This window comes from Eublepharis macularius, chromosome 11, assembly GCF_028583425.1.
Source record: "Eublepharis macularius isolate TG4126 chromosome 11, MPM_Emac_v1.0, whole genome shotgun sequence".
In the NCBI taxonomy this organism is placed as follows: Eukaryota; Metazoa; Chordata; class Lepidosauria; order Squamata; family Eublepharidae; genus Eublepharis; species Eublepharis macularius.
This window is the reverse complement of record NC_072800.1, coordinates 71,444,577-71,471,986: the sequence shown is the minus strand read 5'-3', so window position 1 is coordinate 71,471,986 and position 27,410 is coordinate 71,444,577. Positions and strand designations below refer to the sequence as shown.

The 27,410-nt window shown below is 39.8% G+C and overlaps 1 protein-coding gene across 2 annotated transcripts in view; it reads left to right on the top strand.

Moving 5' to 3' along the window:
- Positions 1-27,410, top strand: part of ODAD2 (outer dynein arm docking complex subunit 2) — a 90,898-nt gene that overhangs the window by 17,167 nt on the left and 46,321 nt on the right. For both annotated transcript variants that reach the window (XM_054991514.1, XM_054991515.1), the window contains 8 exons: positions 61-165; positions 2,234-2,378; positions 17,544-17,690; positions 18,152-18,361; positions 19,100-19,336; positions 20,483-20,593; positions 21,386-21,540; positions 22,631-22,873. In XM_054991514.1, the coding sequence (XP_054847489.1) occupies positions 61-165; positions 2,234-2,378; positions 17,544-17,690; positions 18,152-18,361; positions 19,100-19,336; positions 20,483-20,593; positions 21,386-21,540; positions 22,631-22,873 (1,353 nt within the window). The remainder of the gene's footprint in view (positions 1-60; positions 166-2,233; positions 2,379-17,543; positions 17,691-18,151; positions 18,362-19,099; positions 19,337-20,482; positions 20,594-21,385; positions 21,541-22,630; positions 22,874-27,410) is intronic.

Below are 27,410 nucleotides of genomic sequence, written 5' to 3'. Positions count from 1 at the left end.
TTTATAATACATACACAATAGCACTATGGCCTGCTAACAAACTCACAAAAATGTTTGTAGAGGCAAGGCAGCAAAGAGAGAGAAGGAAGACAAAGAGAGCAAGTCTGTCTCTTCTGAAGGAAAGAGGAAAACCAGCGCACCATCCTCTGCTGGTTCTTCTAAAGGGTATGTGTCGATTATTTGTCTCTTCCTTATGGATTACAAACACATCACCATTCAACATGAGAAGTAAGCTAACTATGAACGCTTTCCAAATGACATCAAAAATGCAAAGACTGTAGTATTATCAGCTGAGAGCCTTACACAGTTGTTTTTGAAACAGAACATTCCCCAGTTATTCTTGCTTCTGTGCATGATGGAAGAGGGAGAACTCCCAAGCTGAAAATATAAACCTGTTGGTTCTGGCAGGATTGTCTCATACTTGCATCTGCTACCATTTTTCCAATCATGGCAGAGAGAAGATGATTGCTTGGCTTATTGTACCAGTAACTTGGCTCTTGACAGACATTTCCTTAGCTTGCATTTCTTAACCAGAGTATATATATGGGACAGATCTCATTTTAAAAAGGTTTGTCCTTGGAATTTAAATATCCCTTCCAAAAGGTTTTTTTTTCTTTTTTTTAACTTTTTTTTAGGAGGGGTAAACTTTTTTGAGAAGGGTCACCAATCAGAAGCAACTTGATAGCACCTACTACAGAGACAAAATTCTTCCATTTCCACCCCCCTACTAAAATTGTTAGACTAAATTGGTAAATATCAAAATCTGAAAAACAAACAACTGCATCCATTCCAGGAGTTTTCATAGTCATTTTCTCTAATTTCACAGACTCTATCAGACTAAAATTGCATGGGTCTAAACAGATGATCTACAAAATGTTTTTTTAACCTCTGCCCTGTATGGCACATATCAGTGAATTTATATAAACTTTGTGTAATTCAGTGAGTTATAGAATCTACCTAACTTGAATATAAAACACATACAGGCTCTTTATAAGTGTGTGGATGCAGACGTTGGAGCAAGGTTTTCTATTTCAGTTTTACAAAACCTGTTATATAGACAGTGTAGCATAGTGGCAAAGGGTCAAACTTGCCTGGATACTGAAAGCATATGGAGTGTCTTTACATGAAGTGTTTGTACTTTAATGGCGCCATGGGGGTGGCAGGGTAGGAGTTCTGAATCAGAACAATGGTGGGAGAAGGAAGTGAACTCTTTACTACCAGGCCCTTTTCCTAATCAAAATTGCCATTTCACAAGCTGCTTTCTACTTGTGGGGGAAAATATACTATCCCCATGGTACTTGCAGAGACATGACTTTGGGGTGACGGTGGGCAAATTAGATCATGAAAATGGTCCATGAGGAAAAGGGTAATCATATCTCCCTCCCAGGGGGGAGGAACTGCTACAGTGATCCGATTTGGAACTCCTCCATATCTGGGTTAAAGTAAAAACAAAACAAAAAATGGGAGACAATCTGTATGTCTCCAGTGTCTCATCCAGTTTGATCCTGAGTATGACCTATGATAGAAAGCCACTTTCTCTCTACCTCAGCCAGCCATTTGGAATGTGGAAACAACAATGATTATATGGCAATAATTTATGCAGAGGCCTTTGAACATTCTGAAGTGCTACATAAATGCTAACTAATGTTATTTTTATTATTCCAATGATACAGCTTGATGCCATATGTAGTATACGAATGCCTTAACTATTGTTCATTATCGTACTTTGTTCAGTGAATGTCCTAGCTGTTGATTATTTTGTATTTCACTTTCATGGTGTAATCCACCTTGTTTCTCAGTGGGAAAGGCGAACTATAAATAATAATACAAATCATCATAATCTCTACCTTTTTACATTTTTACTTGCCCTTCCTCCATTGAGTTCAGGGTGGTACTCTCATTTTGTCCTCAGAATAACCCAGCAAGGTAGGAGTAGGAAAGGATGAGAGTGAGTTTCTGGCCCAAAGTCACACTGTGAGCTTCATGGGGATTTGAACTGCAGTCTCCCAGGTTCTAATCTGACATTCTAACCTCTCCACTGCACTGGCTGTCCAAACGCTCAGAATGAAGCATACCAGCAGCTGTAGTGCAGTCCTTTGTGCCTTTGGTGCCTGTTCTGTGTATAGGTACATGAAATTATGTTAATAGGCAGCACTCCTTGATAGGTTGTTATTTCAGTTTATGCTTATCTGACCATAATTTCTAAAAGTAAGTGGCTGTGTTTTCTGTGTAGTAAAGTTTCAGTAAAAGTAGAAGATGTTAGTGAAAGTTCTTCAGAAAGCGAGGAGGACGAACAGCAACCTGAACGCCACCAGGAAATAAACACAGATTTGCCATCTGAATACTGGCAAATTCAAAAATTAGTGAAATATATAAAGGTAAAAGAAGTTTGTTTTTTCTTTTGAAAACTGCAAATATTTTTTCTTTTTTTCTTATTAAGTGGTGTTACGGTTCTAGAGTTTCTTCAGTTTCTTGCTTATTCCTCTGAATTAATTCATAATTCATTACATTAATTAATCCATAATTCATTAAGAAGGAAATCTGTAGTTTCACTGAAAATAAACAGTGTTTATGAGATGGTAGCATTTTTCCTTTGAAGTTAAAAAGTAAGCTGCTGCCCTTTAACAGGTGAGCCACCTATCATCAGTGTTAAGATGGTGAACAGATTAATCATTTGTATACTATAGAACATAAACCCTTCATTTGCCAGAAAAGTAGTTGAGAAGTTACACCATTGTTTGTTCCATAGAAGACAAACAAATGAGATGCTACTAATCTTGTTATAGGTTGGTTCAAAAAAAGCTTTTGCTGCAACCAAGCAGAGATTTTTGAGTGCTGCTGATCCTCATTTTTTGTTTAGTTTGGAAGGCCCAATCAACATTTAGTTCTCAAAAAGAATTTTGAAAACTTGCGTACTTTTTCAAATTGGATTTTGTTCAATTAAAAAAAACCCTCTGCCCTACCCACAAAGAAAGAATTGCGATGGGAACCTTTTTGTGCAAATAAGCACTTAATTATAGATTAGTAATTTTGACTGAATTTGGATTTTCTTGTAATATGTGGCCCACTTCCATTATTTATCCGGCATCACTCTCCTTTTATAGATAATTGGATGTATTGCTTTTTAAAACTGTGTGGTATAATATAATGTAGGTAGGTAGAGGTACTTATTTTCAAAATCTGCTCTGTAGCAAATTGAGGCAAGAGGCTTAAGAATATTTTTGGGCAATTCAATGGAAAATTGAACCCCATTTCAAATGTAATTGCACACTGAACATTCCAAAATACAATTAACATCAGTAACATTCTAAATATGTTTCATAGCATGATTAACTGGTTTTAGAGTTATTTAATGTGCTGAAACAAAGGCAAGTAATGGTTATGTTTGAAAGATTTTCCTAAAAGATTAGAATAGTGGCATTCATTGGTTTTGTCCCATTTCAGGAGTGAAAGGAAGCAATGATGAGGGAGGTGAGTTTAGGGGTGTACATCAAGAAAATTTTCTATTTCAGTTTCGGTTCCAGGGGTTCCAAAATATTCTGTTCTATTACTTTTTTGTTCCAGGTGGGCCAGTGTTGGCTTGAATATGATCCATTTGGTTTTCATGAGTTTTGGCCCACACCACATGTGCTGGCTGCACGTGCACAAATGCACACTGTTCTTTTCAGGGGTGGTGGTGGTGGTAGGGAAATGAGACTCAGAGGCAGCTGTTTTTGTGCTTCACCAAAACCATTAGTCACCTCCTAGTCTAAACCATTAATCCACTGAGTATTTCCTGAAGCACAATAACACGCACATCAATGGTCCCATAGAAGGCGAGTGTCGACAGGTGGAGCAGTGGCAGAGGGATGCTCCCAAGTGCAGTACAGCAACATTAAAAACAATCCTGCTTCATGTTCACTTGTTTCTTTTTCTATGGTGTCAATAAGTTATTACTTTTGCATTCTGCTGTTGCCTGTTGCTATGTTTTCTTGTGCTTTGTAGTTTTGATCCCCCAGTGAGAGGCAAATCCACATCCTTCCTTTTGCTGCTTAGTATTCCACTACAAAATGGGTGGTTCTCACTGCCAATCCTCTCTGTTGCCTAAGTGCAGGCAAGCAGGCTGAATGATTGTCTGAATTCCTCCCCCTCTCCTGCCCGCATCCAAACAGACCTATATTTTCCCAATAAGTTTTCCTTTTGCTGTGCGGGCAGGCAGAATTGTTTCTGAAAGTGTGTAGTAGGTACATGTTTGCCATTTGACTCAGAAAAAGAAAAAGCCCTGAAAGACCATGGAAGCAGTCTTAAACAGGTCTACTCAGACGTAAGTCCTATATTATTCAATAGTGCTTACTCCCAGGGAAATGTCTTTCGAATTGCAGCCTATGATTGAAGTCTCCCTTCTAAACATTTCTAAAGCTGAAGTCTCCCTTCTAAACATTTCTAAAGCTGAAGTCTCCCTTCTAAACATTTCTAAAGCTGATAGGAGGGAAGGGGTCTCCCCTTGTGAGGACCCAATTGGCAGGGTGGGAGATGTGCAATTTCCTGGGAAGCAATGGGAGGGAAATGTATTCATATGCATTGGTATCATGCCCTCTTTCTGCCAACAGAGTTAATTAACAATGTAAGGTCTTTCTCCCCTTGGGATCTGATTGGTGAATGATGTTTGGGAACACAAGGTGCTGTCCTGTGAGGCAAGCCCAGTGCCTGCCTGCTGCTGCTGGAAGGTATTGAATGAAACACAAAAACGTTTTGATGGGAGGGACCTGCTACAATTAGTTTCCAGGATTTGGTTCAGCATTGCAGAAGCTGCTTTAACTAGCCAGACAAGCAAATTCTGTGTGTATTTTCGGCTTGTTTTTTCTGTCATGCACAACTCTAGGTGAGCTGCCTCTTAATATCTGATCCAGCTTTAGTACTGTGCCACAAATAGTAACCTTTGCACATTTACATTCATATCAAAAGGCATATCTGGCTAACTCCGTAGGGCCAAATTAGCATGGTTAGGACACTCATTTCCTAGATGCATATTTCCTTTGCTGGATTGGGGTGCCTGTGTATGTGCCTTGGTGGATTGTTTGTTGCAATATTTAAAATGTTTCAAAAGGGAAACTGTTGCTATTTTAATTGTGACCATATATTGTAAGCAAAACAACCATATATTGGCAGAAGGAAATTTATAGTCACATTTCAGATTTCTTATATATAGCTATTCCACAAACTTGAGAGTCGGATTCCAAAAGCATCAAATGTTATGCATATGGTACTGCATTTATTTGTACCTCTGGAAACAAATGAAAATCTGGAAATATATCATCAGTCATGTAAGATTTGTGTAGGGAAGAATCTAAACAAAAGAAAAAAAACCTATTTTTTTCACTTCCATAAAAATAAGTTTCACGTGGTATGAATTTTGTAGTGATGGTGGAAAAACAAAAGAATTTATTGTATTTTATTTTAAAACAGAGTATCCCGAATTCATTTTCATTTTACTACATTATCTATGACTTAACATATGAAAATGCCATAGTGGAATTTCTATTAAAATTAAATAGTGTGGCATTTTATCTTCCATTGCTGTCTGGAATACTGTGAAGAACAGTAGACTCAGTCTGTACTGATAAAACATCTAATTAAATCCAGAACACTTCTGCTTGGATGTGAAAGAGGTATAAAGGAAGATAAAATAGATTATGATTAAGCATGTCTCTAGTGTGTTTAAACTTAAAAAAGAGCACACAGAATGCTGCTGTTGAGCTATATACCTGCTTCCCAAATTACAGCATAACTTAGTGTCTGTTACAACAGTCTTCAGAGGTGTTCATATCAGTAAGCAGCCTTACATATGTGGCCATATGTCAGGTGGGCACAGGGAAGCGGTTTGTGTGAAACTAAAACAGTTATGAACCCCAGGATTCGTGACATGAGGATGTCACAGAATTTCAAGCCCTGGGCCAGGCATTCTGGAGCGTTTGCTGAGAACTGTAACGTCCAACTCATCGTCTCAGTAAGAGTAGGCAGTGAGCAGGCATTGAGCCTTAAGAAATTCATTGTGTCCCCTTGTATGAAATAGGGACAAGATCACCTTAGAAAATTAACCTTGGTTATAATCTCCTCTCCCATTTAATGTTCTTCCACCTGTCACAGCAGTATTGCTAAATTCCGCCTGCCCTGCGTGCGCGCACACACACACACACACATCTTTTCATGTGTACTTGTGCACACATCTGTACACAAGTACATGATCAATTTCAGAAGTAATGTAGCGTCTTCATATCTTTATTATGAAAGAACATGGAAAGAAATATGCAACCAAATATGAGGTTAAATAAAGATCAATGATAGTCCCATTTAAGTTTTCAGTGACACTTGAAAAGTGATTTTTTTGTGGACAGAGAGCAATTAACTGCTAAAGAAAAGACAAGGACAGCTGCCCTCCCCTGCATGCTCAGAAAATGATAAATAGAGAAATGCATTGTCTTCACATTCTTACTGTTCGTTTAATTAGGCAATATATCCATCACAATTGCTTTCCAAAATAAATTCATTTGCCATTTGTTATCTATTCAATTTAGGCGCCTACAAACATGGAGTGGAAAGCTCTGAATTGCTTTAAAAAAATAAAGCAGTCTGGTTTTCTCTAGATCTTCCCATAAATGTCAAAAGTTATAAAATCTTTTTTAATTTGTTTCATTCTTTTTTTTTTGTTGGAAAAGCTTTTTCACCATGTATGATGTTGCTGGATCAAATTAGCTACACAGATAACAGCTGGAAAATGAGTTGTGGACTAGTTATCCTAGGAAGATTTTCTGCATGATCTATTAAATGTAGATGGTAATGTAATTGTTCGAGCAAATAATACTCAGAAGGAAAGAGAATTCTCCAAAACAAAAAAGACTATAATGAAAAAATGTTAAATTACAAAGATGGCTCTTTAAAACTCTCATGTTGGTTGATGAAGGACAATTGGTTACAATAGTAATCTCAGAAATTAAAGATTTAACCACATGGGAATAAACCGTTTTTCCAAAAATCTAAAAGTAATATATACCAAGAAAATGGAATTAATAATGTGGCAGTAGAAGTCCATACCTGACAGAGGGAATGTGGAATTCTAAAATTGCCAGACCTTTTAAAATACTAAATATTCTTTCAGTTATTTTGAATTGCAGTATATTTAACAGAGAGTTTGGAAACAAGCATTCACTAGAATTTTGAATGATAGCAGTCTCCCATAGTATACTCTGTAATTAATTTTTTGCACACCAAGCAAACTATACCAAACATGGCCTCTTCTGTCTGGTTTGGGCCCGTGCTTCACAGAGAGGAATCGGTGGTTGGTGTTGTAGGTCACCTATGTTAGAAATGGTAGCTGGGAATGTACCCAGTCCCCAGACTAAAATAATCAGTGATGGGTCCCTTGGATTTAGCTCAGAATTGTTGCCTGTATTACATGAAGCTGCCTTATCAAACTGAGTCAGACTATTGGTCTTTCAAGATCAGTATTGTCTATTCTGACTGGCAGCAGCTCTCCAAAATCTCAAGTAGGGGTCTTTCTCATTACCTACTAACTGATTCTTTTAACTGGAAATAGCAGAGATTGACCCTGGAATCTTCTGCTTGCCAAGCACATGTTCTATCATTGAGCGACAGCCCCTGCTCAACAGAATGAGAAGGATGGATGGGCTGAAGAGGCTTAGAGTATATAGAGGAAGAACAGTATCTCAGCCAGAGTACTGAGTTTGCATGGAGAACAAAATTCTTTGCACAGACATGAAGCCTAGCATTGACATCATGGTCATTGACAGATATGTAGACCCTTGAGAAGCAATAGGACTGGTCCAACCGGAAGAATCCTGCCCCAAAAGAATCTACAAAGAGTGTAAAAATTCTAGCAGCTCTGGAAATTTGGGTGCACATACACAGCTTTTAGGGAACAGCACACAAGACTGAGTAGGATGGATTGACATCACATTAGGAGAACTCAGAGTGAGGAGTCACTTATTAATAAAGATGTATGTAATGAAATGTCAATTTGGGTTAAGTCCCAGGGGATATTGGGAAGTGGGGACAAAGCTGATTCAAATGCAAAGATGATCCGAAAAGGGAGAATCCAAGATGTCCATTAAGTGTATAGGAACAGGGTTAGGAGGACGGTTAAAGCCAACAATTCTGACTTTGTCCCCTTTGTGGTCTTGGGTGTTAGTTTGATTCCATGAGATTTCTGAAGTGCAAATATTTTGGCAAGTTTTCTCTTTTGAATCCCAAAGTTTTGAGAACACAAAAGAGAGCTCAGGTTTGAAAAAGAATGGTTCCAAGAAGTACCCCATTGAGAGCTGTTTCACGACTTACGTATGAACGTTGTATGGGTGGCTTTTTTTAAAAAAAAGTGTCTGGCATTTAAATAAATATATGAGCATCATGCATAGGGCCCACAGGGGTTTGGGGAGGGGGAGTTTGTCAAGCTTGGCTGCTTTATGATTCGGAGATCCAGTTCTGACTGGCAATAATCCCTTGATTAGATGGGATATGCATCATGTGTTTTTGCTCAGTTTTATTTGCTGAATGTACCCCAGTTTTAGTTCAAGTGCCAAGAATGAACTGCTGCTACAAGGAGCTTTCTGGGCTGCCTCAGAGACTAAAATGGGTGTCCACTTGGCAAGAGAAAACTTGTCAAGATCTGCAAATGTATTTAAGAAGCAAGGCTTTTTTGTCATCTTAGAAATCTTTTCTCTCTTTAGCCTCTATGTCTCTTGTTTTGCATCTATCAGGTAATATTTCAGAGATGTTCTTCCATCATCAGGCCTGGCATGTAGGTCTGTGTGCTTCTGGATCACATATCATAATCAAAGAGCTGCTCTTTTTTTTTAAAGGCTTAGACAGCAGCAGCCGTCTTCTGTGCATTTAAGGAGTTCACTTGCTCAATTGTTTGTTCTCAGCAAGCATCTTTCTCTTTATATTTTAATAATCTCTTCATATGGTTTAGTTTTTCCTTGGAAAATCCTTTGGCTGCATTGCAACTCGATTGCCCAACATTTCTTATTCAGGCTCAGCTGCTTGCTGTTTTCTTGACAGTCTGTAGAACCGTTGGGTCTTCCCAGATTAGTCTCATTAAACTCCTTTCACAGACACTGTAGCAGGCCCAGCTGTGACCTCACACCCACTTTGGCAGCTGTACCTCCTGCCAGAGGTGGAGAGCAGAGCTTCCCCAGATTTGTCTGCCATAGTAGCCTGGCTTTGGAGAGAGTGCAGTCCTTTCTCTGCATTTGATATCAGCCAGAAACACCAGCAGCAGGAAGTGATGTGCCAGCTGCACCCTCGGATTGGCCTTTGGGGAGGTGCCCAGGGTAAGAGGCTAGGAGATGAGCAGTGCAATCCTGTGCAGAGTTACCCCAGTTTAAGCTCAGTGACTTGAATAATGCTTAGATGAGGATAGCTCTGAATAGACCATCATTTAAAGGGTTCCTATCGTGGACCATAGTACTGACTGCCATATGCTTGTAGGCTCTCTCTTATTCTAAAATAAAGAAGTGGTCACTCTAAGTACCTAATGCTTTTTCCAATGTTCTGGTTTTCCCTGTGAAGGACCAGTTAAGATTGGCAAGCCCTGAGAAGCAAACAGGAAAACCAATTTAATTTAATTTTTCTCCACAACTTCCTGTATTTTATCCCATCTGCCTGTGAGGACTTATCCCAGGCCAAGCTTAGTGCTTTTGCTTTGTTAGCCCTGCCTGACTCCCTTGAACTTGACCCTGCACATCCGGGGTTGTGCTTCTTGCCTCTGGCCCCTTCAGTTTGAACTGCTTGTTTGTACATTTGCCTCTCATCCTGAACACGATCCTTCTTCTCGTCTTTGGCTCTTGCTTTTAGGACTACTCTTGAACTTATAACCTTCAGCCCAATCTTGTCCTTGCTTTTTGCCTCTGGTGCTTATACTCTAGAACTTATCACTCAGGCTTCTTGACCCTGCCTTGCACAATTGATCCCAAGCTTGGAGTTCATCCAGACTCTTGATACCACCCAAGCAACTGCAGAGGATACCAACAGACCACATGGGGCTAATTTCACTTTGGGCCATCACTGCTGTGGGAGGTGGAGGGTGTCATCTCCTGCATCTGCACCACTGTCAGCAGGATTGAAGCCAAGTCCCTGAAGCATTGCTGCAAGAGCTTGGCTGAGGCCTGACTGGCAGCAGTACAGGTGAAGGCAATGGTGTACCAGTAGTTGGGGTGACAAAATATTTTGAACTAGACTTGTACGTGGATTAGAGTTAACAGCAAAACAAAATAAAAATGGAAATGTACTGCAAATTAGAAATGCACACTTGGGAGTTTTCTACACAGAGGCACCCATATGTATTTTCCTCATTTCTGCCGTGGTTGCTAATACAACATGGTAATAAGGTTTTCATATGGCAGGTTTCCTCCCAGTTATCCCTGCACTGGTCTCCCAGCAGCAGCCCTGTACCAAGTCTCTATCCCATTTTGTTGAGGATGTATGTCTTTCCCCTGATACCTCCACAGAAAAAGGTCCAGAGACCTACTTTTGTTTGAAAATGAAAGCTGGGAATTCAGAGAAGTTGTTAGGCATATTGTTATAACGTTATATCAGAGTGATGATATTCAGTTGCTGATTTTTTAAAAAAGTGTTGGCAGGAGGTGGGAATGGCTGATGTGGGGAAAATAGCTTCCTTCCAACTTTGCCATACAAAAGACAGTGCCAGTGCTGATTCAGTCATCTGTCAACCCCCCTCCCCCCATTATTCAGATAGGTTGGCCACCTCTTTTGTTTTAAATTATTCCGTGGACATTCAATTAAATGTAAATCTGCCATCTTTTATACGTATATGAAAAACTCACGTCTTTTCCAAAGTTGCCACAGTACTCCTGGAAGGAACAGCACTATTGTGACATCACAGGGGCACCCAGTGGGTATTGGCCAGAGCCACTTTCTGTTACAAAGAGACAAAAAGCAATTTCCTTCTAAACTCAATCCTGGAGAAAAGATTGTACTTCGGAGCAAAGGGAAGCGTATTCTTTCGGCGCAACATCTCCATTCAGGCTGTGTGTGAGAATTTCAGTGTGTGCGTGAGAGCAACGCCCCAGAGTAGCTTTTAATGGGACTCACAGTGGGCCTGCCATCCAGACACTATAGGATCATTGGAAGCTCCCAGTCAGTTCATTGGGCCCCTTAAAGACTATAGCATTTAAATGGCGAATGAATGAAAATGTGAGATCTTATTTTGGTGAATGAACTGAATTCTTCATCCTCTGTTCCTGATTGGTATCCAGTGATGAATAATCATTATTAGCTTTTAAGGTAGGTGAGTCAGTAAAGTTGAGGAAGGCTTCTCAAAGGGCATTCTTTTTTCTTCATAAGAGTGTATTAATAGGCCTCTGAAGTTTCTCGGAAGAAATCACATAAGATAAATGTTGGATTAGAAAGAGTCAAGTTCCCTCAGATATTGATTCCCCAACCTAGGCAAACACCACAGTGAGTTAGGATACACTGTAAAATAAGTGATTCACAAAGTAAGCAGAAGGATTCCACTTGAAAAAATGTTGCAGGTTTTTTAAAAAAATCAGCAACTTAAACCATTCAGAGAGGTTCACTGTTTTCTGTATATATGGGAGAAAGACAGTGTTCCCAATTGCCTCCATAGAAGTGGGGTTTCCTTAATAAAGGGGCCATTGGTTTCCCATTAACGACATGTGTAGTATGACGTTTGGGACTCAAATTAATTTGACATGCAGTAGTTTCCAAATGCTAAATGTTAAAGGTATTAAATCTGATATACTAGCCAGCCCCTAGCAGTTACATCATGAATGGATAGTGCGAGTTTCCTTGCTATGTTTGAACAAGGTGAACAAAGAAATGATTTAATTTAGTGTCATTCTCAGGGCATTTAAAAGGAACTTGCTGCTTCTAAAGACTTATAAAATGAATAATGTACAATTTTTTTTCAGTAGAGCATATGGAAATTACTTCTGCCAATCTCCAAGTGCATTCATTGCTCTTTCCATATTTCTTCAGCCATATTCATTGCCATATTGCTTCATCTATTCAATTGCTTGCCAAGTCCTTGGCTATCAGCAGAAAATACATTGAGGCATATTAACCCATAGATGTAGAAATTAAATGCCCTCTATAAGTTAAGCCGCAGCCCAGGATGTAACTGCAGACTGTGCAAAACAAAGAGATCAGGCAACAAAAAAGATGGCTGTGCCATCCAATATGAGAGGGAAAAAAAGAAGCCAAAACCCAATGCTGGTTTCTAAATCCAGTATGAGAAATTGTTGTTCTTTCTGTACCATCTGGTTATTTTTTACTTTTAGTCTCAGAAAATCCTGGTAACAGTTTTAATCTGAATTTTACTGCATGCTCTCCCTTGCTGTTGAGACATGCCAGACCTGATGGTGTCAGAGCTTAATTAGCTCTTAAACAATAGCCATTTTCCACGCGCTACAGACATGTAATGTGAACATTATGGAATCTGTGATTTTTATCTTGGTTATGATTTTCCACTGGCCCTGGTTATTTGAATCTGGATGTTTTTATTCACTGCCAGGCTGTAGCCCAAGAACTCCAGAAGATTCAGGAAATGGGGCAAGGAATTATTCCATAACTCAGTTATACTCATTCATAACTCATCTCTAACAAGTTGCAGCTTGACCTGTGTTCTGTTGAACAGAATGAAAAGTTGGAACAGAAAATGGACATTTAGGAGCACTCTTGTCTAAAATAACAAAACACAACTTCAGAAAGATCATCTTGTGCCTGTTGAGATACTTGTGCTTTTATTCCAACACGTAGTGCTGCAATATACACCTGCCTGCCACCTAGTAACCCTGCATCTTGCAGCATGATTTGTCTTGTTTAGAAGTTAGTTAGCAAACTTTTGTTTTGATGTAGTAATTCAACCCTCTCGGTACCTGAGCTATGCAATCAAAACAAAGCTCATTATTAAAAAATCTCAGCTCCTTGGCAGTTTGCTAAATCTGAACTGCTAGACAGAAAAGCAAAAACAAAACAACCCCCCCGCTTTGCTAATTAAATTGGGTTCTTGTAAACTGAGTTTAAAATTAAGCATTAAATAGAAATCTACCACTAAACTTAAGCACTAAATGGAAATCTACCACTAAAGTAAGGCAATTGGATATATAGGGTATGTCTGGATTCTTGCCTTTAAGACTAGATCAATCATATCAGATCTTGGAAGCAAAGCAAGGTCAGTCTTGCTTAGCAATTGGGTGGGATACTTTCAAAGAAGACCAGGGTCACTATGCAGAGGCAGGCAATGGACTAGAATATATTTATTTTTATTTATTTGTTTAAATTATTATTATTATCCCACCCTCCCCACAAGCGGGCGCAGGGCGGATTACAACAGAAGATAAAAGATACAAGCTAAAATCACAATAAACACAGCTTTCTAATAAAACACCTGTTCACCGTATAAAAACCATATAACATCTGACGGAGGTGGAGATGTGGCTTAACCATGCGTGGTTGTTCATATATGGGGGGTAGATGGTCAGTACCCCCTACAGACATAGAGGATACCGGGAGAGAGGCTCATTTGGTGGAAACCCTGATGGCCTCAACCATACAACTGGCGAAACATCTCTGTCTTATAGGCTCACCTGAAGGAGACAAGATCTTGGCGGGCCTGGGTGTCCTCAGACAGTTCCACCAGGTTGGGGCCAGGACCGAAAAGGCCCTGGCCCTGGTTGAGGCCAGTCGAGCCTCCCTGTGGCCAAGGACCACCAGTAGGTGCTTACTTGCTGATCTCAGCACCTTCCAGGGAGTATATGAGAAGAGACGGTCCCTCAGGTATGCTGGTACCAGTCCATTTAGGGCTTTATTCCACCCTCCTCGCACCGGCAGGTCAGGGTGGATCATATTTATATACATTAAAATTACAGCCACAATTTGAAACATAGTAAATACAATATAAATATAATACAATATAATAATACATTCCTGTACTGAGTGATTGGGACTTCTGTTTAATGGTCTTCCTGGTGCAAGGTATCAGAGAGAGAGCTTCTGTTACATCAGAGAGTAGTAGACTGAAGGGTGAGTTCTTTTGGATGGCATCTATGTAGGAAGGAATGTGCAGAATCCTATTCTATCGGGAGCCATGTGGACTCCAAACAGGCTGTGGAATTTTTTTAAACTCATCCTGTTGGGTATATCAGCTGAAGCATCTCTAGAAGAAGTAGCAGAGACGTCTTTTCCATTATTCTCTCTACTCACAAGAAAGACCAGATAAAGTTTCTACTTGCTTTGTACTAACTATAGCTTGGAATACACTTTGGTTTAATTTTTCTGCATTGTGCAATTTATCCTTGCTTTTGTTCCACTCAGCCCATTGATGAATTAAGAACAAGAACCTTATATGTTTTATTTCAGGAGGATGATTTTCTAAAAATTGCAGTTGATTGTCATTTGCTGTAGTGTTGAACTTCAGATATTACCATATCAGTGGTTTGAAAAGTTTTCTCTCTGAGGATGTCACACATTCTTTTTAGAATTAATTTTCTATCTAAATTTGTGTTAGTTATGCTGAACCATCCTTAGACCTTCTAAAAATGAAATCTGCCTTTAATTTAAAGCTTTTTAAAATTTGATTGTTGAAATGCCAGTAGAATTCATTTTGTATCCAACATGCTGTATCTAATTTCAAAGACAGTAACAACATGATGCAGCTTTTGTGTACATTTAATAGAGCACTAACTATTTCCATGTTGGTTAAAATCTGTCCATGAAAACTTTCTGTAATAACTACAAGACAGAAAAAATAATTGTTGTGGCAACCAGTAGTAATGCTTATGCTTAGAGCTAATGTGTCAGAGCATATGAAAAATATTTTATTGTGGTTTTGCTTTAAAAATATATATTACACTGTGTAAGCAATTTTGAAAAAGGAAAAGAAGTAGAAGTATGGTATATTTTTTATATTACTTTGGACTTATTTCAGGGGAATAACTTGGCTTTAAATTATATGATGAATATTGTATAACAGTACCCACCTTGCCAAGCCTGTTGACACTTTTGGAATTTTGTAGCAGATGCCAGAGAAAAATGACTGCCACGTGGTGTGTCCAGTCACAAAACAGCTGTCTTTGGAGACAGGGTCAATCACAAAATTTCAATAAAATATTGAAAGGTTTCAAGCCAGGTGCCTAGTTTCAGCTATGGATTAAGAGCTGTTTCATACAGTGCACAATAGCTAACCTAGGTTTGCTACTAACAGAGCAATCCTAAGCAGTGTTACTCCAGTCTAAGCCCATTGAAGTCAATGGGCTTAGACTGGAATAACTCTGCTTAGGATTGCACTGTAAGTGTATGATCAGCAGGGAGCTGTAACGAGTTCTAACTTTCTGATAACATATACGTACGTAACGATGCAGCATCTGCTGAGGTGACTCACATTTCTGGCCATTCCATTTGCACACACTATTTATTTATTTATTGTATTTACCTCATTATACCCCACCTTTGTCCCATGTGGGGACTCAAAGCAGCAATAGGGCAGCAGGATACAAAGGAGCTGGCTGTACCTAGAGCCAGGCGAATGATCAGAGAATGTTCCCTGAGCTAGCAGCGAGTTCCATCACCATCCCAGGCAACAAGGCACCAACTAACCCCCTACATGTGATAACCACCAGAGAGGTTAATTGGGGAGGAGTAGAGGGAAGTGAAGGTGCACCAGGATTATAAAGCACTACACTTTTACTTTTTTAGGAGGAAGGCTATAAGGACAAGCTAAGCTCCCCGCTGCTTATCCTCTCTGATGGTGATTAGATGCAGGGGGTTAGTACAGTGGAAATATCAATATTGCTGAAGCCAGCCTTGATACTTTGGCACCAGAATCAGGGATGGTGATGGGACTTAGCAACAGTGCCCCTAGCTCAGGGGGCAGTGACAGTGCTTTCTAGGCTTTTACAATCAGGGCTCATTTCGAGGGGGAATGCACAGGAATGCAGTTCCAGCAGTTCCCCAAAGAGGTTGCATGTCAGGTGGCCCCACCCACCTGACTTTCAGCCATTTTAGGCCCATTTCAGCCTGGATTGGGGCCAAAACGGCCCGAATCAGACCTCTGACGGGTGGTGGATCACTCTCCCACTCAGCAGTGGCTCAATTCTGACCATTTTGGGCCCCTTTTCGGCCATTTTCAGCCCCTTTTTGCCATTTTGGGCCCATTTTGGGCCCTGAATGGCTAGGATTGGGTCCAAAACAGCCAGGATAGTTGATGTCAGGGGTGTGTGGCATATGCAAATCAGTTATGCTAATGACATACTTCCGGTGATTTCAAGGGGCATGGCATATGCCAATGAGTTATTCTAATGAGTTCCTCCAGCTCTTTTTCTATGAAATGACCCCTGTTTACAATAGATGTTGTTTAAAACTTATTTTATGATATTCAGACTTGTGTGGTGTGGGGGGGACTCTGTTTATCCTCCCATTTCTTTGGAAAAAATAGAAAGAGGTTTTTAAAAAATATATAATGCGGACTGGGTCCAGCATACCTTCGGGACCAGCTCTCCCCATATGTTCCCTGGAGGTCGCTTTGATCAGCTAATAAGCAGTTGCTGATGGTCCCTGGCCCCAGGGAGGTCCGTCTGGCCTCTACCAGAGCCAGGGCCTTTCAGCCCTGGCTCCGACCTGGTGGAACTCTCTGTCTGAGGAGACTAGGGCCCGGTGGGATTTGTTATCTTTCCGCCAGGCCTGCAAGACGGAGATGTTCCGCCAGGCATTTGGTGGGGGCTAGGCTGTCCTCTTGCTGGCCATACCACTGAAGACCGTCCACCACCCATGCAAGAGCTCATAAAGTGTGACACATACTTATATCTGCCATCTAAGAAATTTTATTGCACATTGTTACTGTTTTTAAATGTTTATTTATAATGTTTTTATTGTTTTAAACTATGTCATAAATTGTATGTTGTTACACCTCCCTGAGCCTGTCTGACGGGGAGGGCGGTCTAGAAATGTAATAAATAAATAAATAAAATACACAGAACATTTTCTATCAAACTTAGCATAGAAGATTATACTACTTGGCATGTTTATGGAATTTAAAATTATAAATATTCCCATCTTCTACAAGAAAAATTACAAATATACATATTACTTGAGAGGGAGCTGCAAATTGCTGCTCTGTGTGCTACCTTAGCATATGTATCATAGTTTTTTGTTATCTGAAAGGTAAGGGGGGAAAAGAAGTTGAAAATACAAAAGATAGTTTTGAATAGACAAAAGACATAAACAGTCACATATAGTCACAATAGGACTACCGGGATATTTGGATATTGAGTTAAACTTTATAACACTGAACCTTCTGAACTTCTTAATGATATATTATCATCAAACACATTATAGCATATTCATAGTTGCCAATATTATTCTCAGTTAATATCAAATTTTTGAAAATATGTTGTGTATAAACAGAGATGATTATCTATCTAATGCTGTTACATTTGCATCTATGTGCCTTTCTTTGCTTACCAGTAATCTTGTATTTTTACCAACGCTGCATTAATCATTCCTTTTTATAGGCAGGTAACCAGACAGCAACTGTAATAGCATTGTGTTCAATGAGAGATTTCAATTTGCATCAAGAAACGTGTCAGTTGGCTATTAGAGATGTTGGAGGACTCGAAGTGCTGATTAATTTACTTGATACTGAAGAAATCAAATGTAAGGTGAGTTAGTTTATATACCTGTTGGTGAAACTTACTTATATTATAGTAACTGTGCAGCCCATCAGAACAAAGGCCAGATAGCAGTTCCCAGGGTCCGTTTCAGGTCTGTCCTTGCAAGCTGTGGTCCTGATCTGAATCAAAATCCTGAGTGTCTAAAAAGCATGAAACTGTTGACCAGACCTGGGGAAAGTGTAACATGTAGTTAGCCAGATGCAGAGAAGAAGGAAATTTCTTCCTAGCCTTGCTTCTTCTCGGAATCAATCTGAAAGACCACAAAAAAATCTAGCTCTCCTCCCGTAGTTTATCTTCTTTGCTCTTACTACTGCACCTTTCCCCATTGTAGCATTTTCTACATCATATCATGTTGGGGTGGATGGCCTTAAATCATCTTAGCCCAAATAATTTGTGCTTTATAATGCATTTTGAATTGTCTTATGTATTTAACTTTTTCCTTTGATTAGATTGGTTCGTTGAAAATCCTAAAGGAGATAAGCCAAAATGCACAGATCAGACGGACAATTGCTGATCTTGGTGGCTTACAAATCATGGTAAAGATACTCGATTCTGTAGATAAAGATCTGAAATGTCTGGCAGCTGAAACAATAGCTAATGTGGCCAGATTCAAACGAGCACGAAGAACAGTTAGGCAACATGGTGGAATCAAGAAACTAGTAAGTACTCATTATAACAAAATAACTTTTGGGGTAGTAGATTTTCATCTTTTAAATAACTTCTGCCTTGATTAACAGTGCTGAGATCTTCATTCCCATTTTAAATATAAGTCCCATTAATCCTTTTTCTACCTTTAAAGTAGCTTGATGAGGCTGCTAAATAACTTTCGAAAAACTACAAGAGAGCCTAATAATAGATCTCTCTGATTTTGTCTGGATTGGCCCTCAGAGAGATGGAACATGCAGCAGGCCTTCCCCCAAAATATGCACAGATATTTTTATGGACAGAGATGTTCCCCAAGATGCAGTGGCCTCAGAACCAAGCTACAAGTGACGCCTGACACAGGTTGGACACTTGTCAGCTTCCCTCAAGTTTTGATGGGAAATGTAGGCATCCTGGTCTTGCAGCTGTAATGGGGAGCCAAGCTGTAAAACTAGACGCCTACATTTCCCATCAAAACTTGAGGGAAGCTGACAAGTGTACAACCTGTTTAAGGAGTCACTTGTAGCTTGGCTCTCAGACTCTTTAGTCCTTCAGAGGCAATGACCATCACTTTTGAATTGGCTCAGAGATTGACTGGTATCTAATGCAACTGATCCAACAGTTGCAGACCGAGTATCTTTTTGCACCCATTGAAGCTCATGAACCCATAAACAATTCTTGAACTGGAAATGTATAAAGAATTTGTGATATTTGATTATTTTTCCCTGCAGTACTTGACCTGTGTTTTCTATTAGGTTGGACTGTTGGACTGTGCACCAATGGGAACAGCACATCCCACACCACTTCAGGGAAAAGATATTGAGGTAGCGCGCTGTGGAGCTTTGGCACTCTGGAGCTGTAGCAAAAGTGCCAGGAATAAAGAAGCCATACGCAAGGCTGGAGGTATCCCCCTGCTGGCCCAGTTACTGAAGTCTCCTCATTCAAACATGCTAATCCCTGTTGTGGGGACATTGCAGGAGTGTGCGTCTGAAGTAAGTGACCTCTGCAGTTACAGAAAACAAAAACAACATATCTGCGTTCCAACCCAAAAGCATATCAGTTCTTGGAAAAAGACCAGTTTCACCTGTTTGACAATGTATGGACAAATATACCACAAAGTATATGTTTTAATTAAAACTACTAAAAGCATTTTGATGAGCATTTTCTTCAGCAGCTGTAGTTAAAGCGAAGCACATGTGTGTAAAAATTAGCAAAATAAGAACATGACGTAGGAATGGGCTGCATAAAAAGGCTCATAAAAACCTGCTGTATGCTAAACCAATCGTTTCAGCAGGTCTGTACAGTTTCCATACGGGCATTAGGTGATGTAAAAGACCCTGTAAAACTGCTGCCAGTCAAAGTCAATAGTGACCTTGATAGAGCAATGGTTTGACTCTGGACAGCAGCTTCATATGCTCTACAGCTGTCTTGTGTTCTAAGAAACATAATTTCAAAAGAAAACATTTTTGTTTTTGCTTGCAGTGGAAGATTAACAGGTTGGGTCCAGAGAAAGGATCACCAATATGCCTGTTTTTCTCCTCCCACTAACAGTCATTTTCCACCCCAGGGAAGTTTATTCATGGGGCTGCAAGACCCATGTGAAATAACAACCACACAGATTGGGAGGTTGCACCAGAGATGGCAGAGGAGGCTATATCGCTCCCCTTTGTCTCTTCCTTTTGCAGAGCTCCCCTCACATAAAAGGCCAAAGGGAATAATTACACCCATTTCCCCTCCCCATTGCATCCTCCTGACCCACACTGCTGTTACTCCTTGTGGGCCCTGTGGGCCCAGGAATAAACTTTACAAGGCTTGGAAATGGCTTCTGGGGAATGGGAAATGCCAGGAAGATGGTGACCATTAGCTCCTTTTGCAGCTTGTTTGGGGAACGTGTCGCCAAAGTTAATCACCTTTGAGCTGAGTTGATTTAAATAGCACATGCTACCTGGGATTTAAAACTTGTAATGAATCATACTAATGGTTTGTAGTGGTGTGCTGGAATGGTGCTTGCTATCCAAAGCGATGGATGTTGGTGCTTTCTATCCAAAGCGAGTAGACTTAACAAATTATCCTGGGACCCTGGATCTTTAGTTAGTTATTTATTTTATTTAAAATGCTTCTATCCCATTTGCTTGTAGCCAAGCTACAGACTTGCAATAAAAAATGAGAAGATGATCGAAAACCTTGTAAAAAATCTGAACAGTGACCAGGAGGAGCTTCAAATGCATTGCGCTAGTGCCATCTTTAAGGTAAACGTGGTTTGTTTTTTTGTGTACTATTTCCTGTGACAAATCATTTCACAAACTTGACAATCGAGGGGTGGGAACAGAGAAGTATGCACTCAGGTGAAAAGCTCCATATCTTCGCATGGGCACATAGCTATATGTTCAGAAGCTCTGAATAGATGCGTGTAACTGTTCACAATGAGTGAAAGGGAATATTATTAGTAAACTAGTTTGTGATGGGCCAGAAAAAGGAAAAAAGCTTCATGTTGGGGGTCAAAGGCTACAATTGCTGTTTTGCTGAATGCAGTGGGAGTAGAACTCCCTTGTTGATTCTGCTCTTGGGAGTGGCAAACTTTGAGTTTTTTGAACTGAAAATGATTTTTCTTTTGTGAATAATTCTTTCAGGAATAATGGTTTTTCTAAAAAAATTGAAAGCTTCAAGGAAATGCGGCAATATTCTTTTGCTATAATAAACTAAAAACATATTAATGGTTTTCTTGTAAAGCTTTTCCCTAACTTCAGTAGAGCTCACATGGCAGTTCTTTGTATGCTCAATTGAAGTGCCTGAAAATTGTGTAGCAGCACCGGTGCTTTACAGGATTTTGCCCAGAGTCACTAGCGGAACTGGTATTTTATGCGCTTGCTTGTTTGTCCCTTGCTTGTACCTTGCTTGTACTTGCTTATACTTACTTGTCATTTTCTTCTCATATTGTTGGGAAAGACAATGAAAGTTTGGTCTTAAGGCTGTTACTAGTCATAGCGACATTTGTAAACTTATGATTCAACTTATTCTTACTTTTTATTAATGTGTCATAGTGTGCTGAAGATCAAGAAACACGTGACCTCGTTAGGCAGCATGGAGGCCTAAAACCTCTTGCTACTTTACTTGCTAATTCTGAAAATAAAGAACTTCTGGCAGCTGTGACGGGAGCAATCTGGAAATGTGCCATAAGCAAAGAAAATGTGACCAAGTATGAGTAACATGTTAAATTTCTCCTTCAGACATTTGGGTAGCATTTTGGATTAAATAATGAAAGCAAGCATGGCCCTGTGCAAATTAAGACACATTTAGGTGCCGCAAGGGTGGCTTCTACAAAGACAGATGTCTGGCTGTGCATCTAGGGTGTCTAGGATGTCTCCCCATCACGTCCACTGATCACATCTTCTGTTTCCTCTGAGCCTCAGAATACGGGGGGGGGGGGGGTTGCCTTCACATTCTTCTGCCTCCTCTTCATGGGCACCTCTTGCTCAGAGAGAAAGGTGTTACTCTTGGGTTTGTCTTCTTGCCCCCTTTTGTGTGGTCCTAATAGGTCTCATAGGCCTCGTCATTGAGCTTGGAGTTCTGTGCGGAACTCTGCCCTTGTGGAAAGTCAGGGCCACTAATGGCTTCCTTCCCTGTTGATGGACACCTTGCCTCACACTGCAATTTTAAAGGGTTCAGCTGTTCCTACATCTGCCAAGCTGTTGTGGGGAGCTGCAGGGGCCTGCCCCTTTGCTGTTAGAACGAGACAGCAGTCTTAGCTGTGCCCTACAATGAACAGGCAGTGAATGAGTACTGGGCTGGTAACTGTGGTGGAGAGGTAACTCGGGTTGGAACTGGGCTACTCTCCAGACAGTAGGCAAACATGTGAATCTAGATGCATACTTTTGGAACCTATTTGGTCATCTTTAGTAGATAGGCATGCTTGCTCTATCATGTTAAAACAAAACTTAGGATATGTCTACACTATATGTATATAACCCAGCTTTGAACCTGTTTAATTACTCTTGCAGTTCAAGGAACTGTACAGAAAGCTAGAGAATATGTCAAAATTCTCAGCATCTTTACAAAGCTTTTCAGCGCCAAGCATTTTGAAGGAAGTGGTGACAGCTGAATTGTAGCCAATTGTATAGATATATACTCTTTAAGGTTAATTTTAGTAAAGAATGTTTCCACATCCTAGATCCATTATATTTTTAGAATTCCCAAGATATCTGAACTTATGTCATGATTTTTTAAGGGACTGACAAAAAATGTGTTTTCTGGATTATCAATTTTGATGTTCCACTGTTTTCTTTTAGATTCCGGGAATACAAAGCTATAGAAGCTTTGGTTGGTCTGCTGACAGATCAGCCCGAGGAAGTCCTTGTGAATGTCGTTGGAGCATTAGGTGAATGTTGTCAAGAACAAGCCAATCGGAGCATTATCCGGAAATGTGGTGGCATTCCATCCTTGGTTGCTTTACTCACTGGAACCAATCAGGCTCTTCTTGTCAATGTTACCAAAGCAGTGGGAGCGTGTGCAACAGAACCTGAAAATATGTCGTAAGTATTTACATTTTTAAAAAAATATCTTTTGCATGTTAGCAAGTCATATTTGTGTGTACTTATCCTTAAAAATGTTTTATAAAGAACTAGGGGAATATCCAGAGAAAGAGGCTGCCGTTGTTTCGCGATGTTTTATATTTTAAATTTTTTTTATATCAGTGATGGCTGCTTTGTGAGTGGGTATGAAACATACATCAGTTATTTTCTTCTTTACTTTGAGATATGTGGCCAAAATCCAAATATGTTACTTCAGCCATGTCCAAATTGTTGTCTGAACAGCATTCCCATGTGCCAAATCTCAAACTGGTAAGCTGCCTGAGTTCCAAAAGCGATTTACTATGTGGTGTGAAGGGTTGTAGTCTGAGAAGCATAATTTCAGGTCTCTGGAACATTTGTATAGCTCTGTGGCTAATACCTGCAGAACTGCAAATATAGGAGGGTCAGTAGAGAATTTCTCTTTAACTGGGGAGATGTGTTGGCTATCACTTTTGCCTACGTTGCATCCATAATTTTCTGGGATCAGCAAAGCAGCGCAGAACAATCATGTAAACAGCTAACTGTTGGACTTTGGTTGTTTGAAGTAGACCACATAGTATTTCAGAAATTCAGTATCTCCCTTCTACAGTAAGAGTTTATGAAATATACCTTACAAACATACAGCATAACAATTTAGAATTATGAATGTTTTTGGTAATCAGATAAAATCAGCAGAGTATCCATGTTTGTTATGGCAATCCTCAAAAAAGGAGTCTTGTGGCACTTATAACTAAAAGGTTTATTGTGGGATAAGCTTTTGTGGACTAGAATCCACAGCATCATATGCTTGAAATGCATCCTTATCATTTCTGTGCATGCATATCTACTCCTGGGTTCCAGTTGTTGGGAGAAAGGCTGTCTTGTAAACGTTTTAAATAAATAAATGAGTAGTGGTAGTAACTGGTGGGGTCAAAAGCCAACAACATGTAAATCAATAACTTTTCAGGTTTAGAAAAATTCAAGCCTTGATAGTATCTGAATTATAACCTTCTGAAGCTGGGTTATACGTATCTGTTTTCAGGTTCTTTTGACTGAAGTATGTTTTCCAACTCTTCTGCACATCTAGGCTTTTAAAAAGTAAATTTGCATACCTGGCGCCATGAAAATGCTTTCCTGAAGCTCTATTTAAACTGAATATTTTAGTAGTTTTCTATGCAAACTAAACAAATCTCAAATTAATTTTTCTTTTTTTATTCCACACCCAAGAGTGTGTAGCAAAGAAGGCTGATATTTTATTAAGAGAGTTGCTGATGTTTGACTTGTATAATGTAAAGCTTGTGTAGCTTGAGACCTCAACCTTTAAATTTAATGAGATACTTTCTAATCAAATGTTTGGGCCAGCATTTGCTTTCGCTGTGTTTAATATGGGAAAATCTCCACCAGGTTGTGGCACAGTTCTCTGCTTGTATACAAACAAGGTCGAAATAGAGATAGCTATCTTCTCCTCCTCCTGTTCTGTTTTGCCTAAATCACTTGATATTCAGAATGTGTGTAGTGATTCCCATGTCCTGAAAGAGGCATTTGTTTTCATGCCTTGGCTGTCACCCAGTGGCAAGATAGTGCAGAAGTGTAAACATTGCATATATGGATGGAGTAAGTCAAGTGCTAGAAAGGTATGGATAGATAGGATCACCTCTACAGAATTGTAAACTAATTTTTTTAAAATCAATTTAATGGTGGTGATGCCATCAGCCAGCAAAGTAAACCACCCATAAATGCAAACTGACAGTTGTAAAACTTCAGACATTCCTCTGTTTGGAGCCTGTTGGTCATATATCCAGCACGGACTATTTCGTACTGAGAAGTGGCCAACCTGAGCACCAAAATCAACACAGGTTATTGCTAAAATTGTGGCCTTACAAAGCTCACCTTGTTTTACAGGGAGGAAAGGCATTGATAGTTTTGGGAGGAAACATTTTGTAAGTCAGTTGTGCCGAACTACAGTTCTGATTCATTTGACTGCTTTTCCTTGCTGGAAGTGGTCTGTGAATGAAATAGCTAAAAGAATCAGGTTTGCCGTTTTGAGCTGAGATGCATTTTATAAAATCAAGGCCAGAAAGTCAACTTCCACATTGGTCTAGCCTAGAAGTTACCTAAATGAATTTCTGGACAAGAAAAAGCAGGAAAATGATTCTGCCTTTTCTTCTTTGGTCTCTTTCTGGCCCAGGGTGGTAGGAAAATGGTCTGCAGTAAGGATGAACTGGAAGAACAGGTGTTCAGCTCAAGCATTAGCAAATATAACAAGTTGCTTCTGAAAAAGAGTTAGAGACTGAAGGCCCAGGTGAAAATGTTTTCTTCTATCCATCATATCCCCCAAGTACTTTTCCTCTGCTTTTCCAATAGAAAATTCATTTTATAGGAGTTCCTTCCAGACCTCCCCCAAATTTCCATTTTTTTTTCCAAATTCAGTCCCCCTCCCCCATTTCTGGGCTTTTTGCCCAGAAACACCCCCTCCCCCAATTTTTCCATGGTTTCAAAATTTCCCAAAATTTTACATCATCTGTGGATAATACTTGTCACAGATGTTCTCATGTTAGCTGTATCAAAAGATGCTTTACTGTAGGTACTATCAAAAGAATAGATCCAAAACATCTGTTGTCACACATTTCCCTCCCTTTGTTTTTTTAATGTTCCATAAAAATTCCATAGTTTGTACACTCAGTTGAATTTGTTTTTTAAAAAGACACTTTTTACATTTGTTTTGTTATTTCTTATCACAGGGACTGTTGATGCTTAGGTGATGATTTGTGTGATAATCCTGCCTGTCTAAGTGGTACCCCGAAGTTGGTGATGGGAGATAATGATTTGACAGTGACTCCTTAGCATTTATACCAACTTTCCATTGTACTCCCTGCTTTTCTAAATTTACATGAAAATAACTGAGTACAGTCATCTGAAACTCTGCTTCTCACTTTCATTCAAGTTGAGCAGATTGGTGGATGTTTTAAACTGGTGCCTGAAGGTGTATAAGGGCCAAAAAACTGAAGCTGAATAAGACTCAGGTTTGCTTAATGTTGCAGCTGATAAAGGACTGAGCAGGCAGTCTTTTTTGAATGGGGTTGCACTCTGCCTAAAGGAATGCATTCATCGTTTAGGGATGCACTTAGAGCCAGATCTGTAGATGGAAGTGCAGATTTCCTTTGTGTTATGTAGCATCTTCTACCAGTTTTGGTTTATACTCCAATGATAGCCTTTCCTTGAAAACGAGACTTGTCTGTGTTTATCCATGTTCTAATATCATTTTTTCAAAATGCATATAGTACATTTATATGCCATCTATCCACTTTTGCAGGCCCATGAAGAGAGCATGTATCTCCATGCAGAACATGTTATACACCTATTCCCAATTAGGCTTTACACAGCATTTGCTTTTATTTGGATTAATTTTCAATATATTCATGTTCATTCAGTCCTTCACCATCTCCAGATCCTGATTTAGTATTTCTACTGTCTCTGTGGCTTTAAAAGAAACAACAAGACTGAACTGTGTATCGTCCAAGACAGAACTGTGTATGTTCCAAATCTTTGGATGATGTTTCCAAGAAGCTTCATGAAGGGGTTTTATGGCATGGGGGACAAGATGGAATGTTGTGGTACCCGATAAGTAAATCACCAGAGGGCAGAACAAAGTCCCCCCAGCAATACTTTCTGGAACCTATCATCAAGAAAAGATCAAAATCACTGTAGTTTTATCAATGTATTTACTTACATCCTTCATCTATACTCTGCCTGTCTACCCAGTGGGGACCCAAAGTGACTTATGTCATTCTCCTCTCCTCCAGTTTATCCTCACAACAACCCTGTGAGGTAAGCAAGCTGACGGTGTGTGTTTGGCCCAGAGTCACCTAGCAAGCTTCGATGGCAGAGTGGTGATTCTAACCTAGGTCTCCCAGATCCAAGTCTGACACCCTAACCACTACACGACACTTTGATTAAGTGGTCTGGAAGAATCCCATGTTCAGTGGTATTCCAGACTGCAGAGAGGTTCAGAAAGGTCAGCAGGGATACATTTAAAGGCAGACTGGCCACTATGTCCACAGGGACCTTTTCTAATGGGCTGATGGCCTGGGGAGCTTCTTCTTCTCAGACCCCCTTGTCTGGGCTGGGCCAGTCCCTGTGGCAAGGAGAGTACCACCTGGTCAAGTTGCACATGGCAAAGGCAGGCAAGGAGACTGCTACAATATTAGCTATCTTCCAACTGGTTCTTTCTCTCTCCCTTCATTTATATGTGGGGCTCTTCCAGGGCCATTTTGGTCTCCAAGTTTATTCTTGGATACATTCCCTGACAGCAGACAGTAGATAATCAGCTAGGCAACCAGATCAGTTTCTATACCATAGCCAGGTCTGATTCTAGATAGAAAAGGAGCTAGATGATCATTTTTATCCAAGAACACATGGAATTGTTTTTCTGCCATCCAGGCTAGATTACTGTAATGCATTCTACATGGGGCTGTCTTTGAAAATGAAGCTTCAGTTAATGCAAAATGTAGCAGACAAA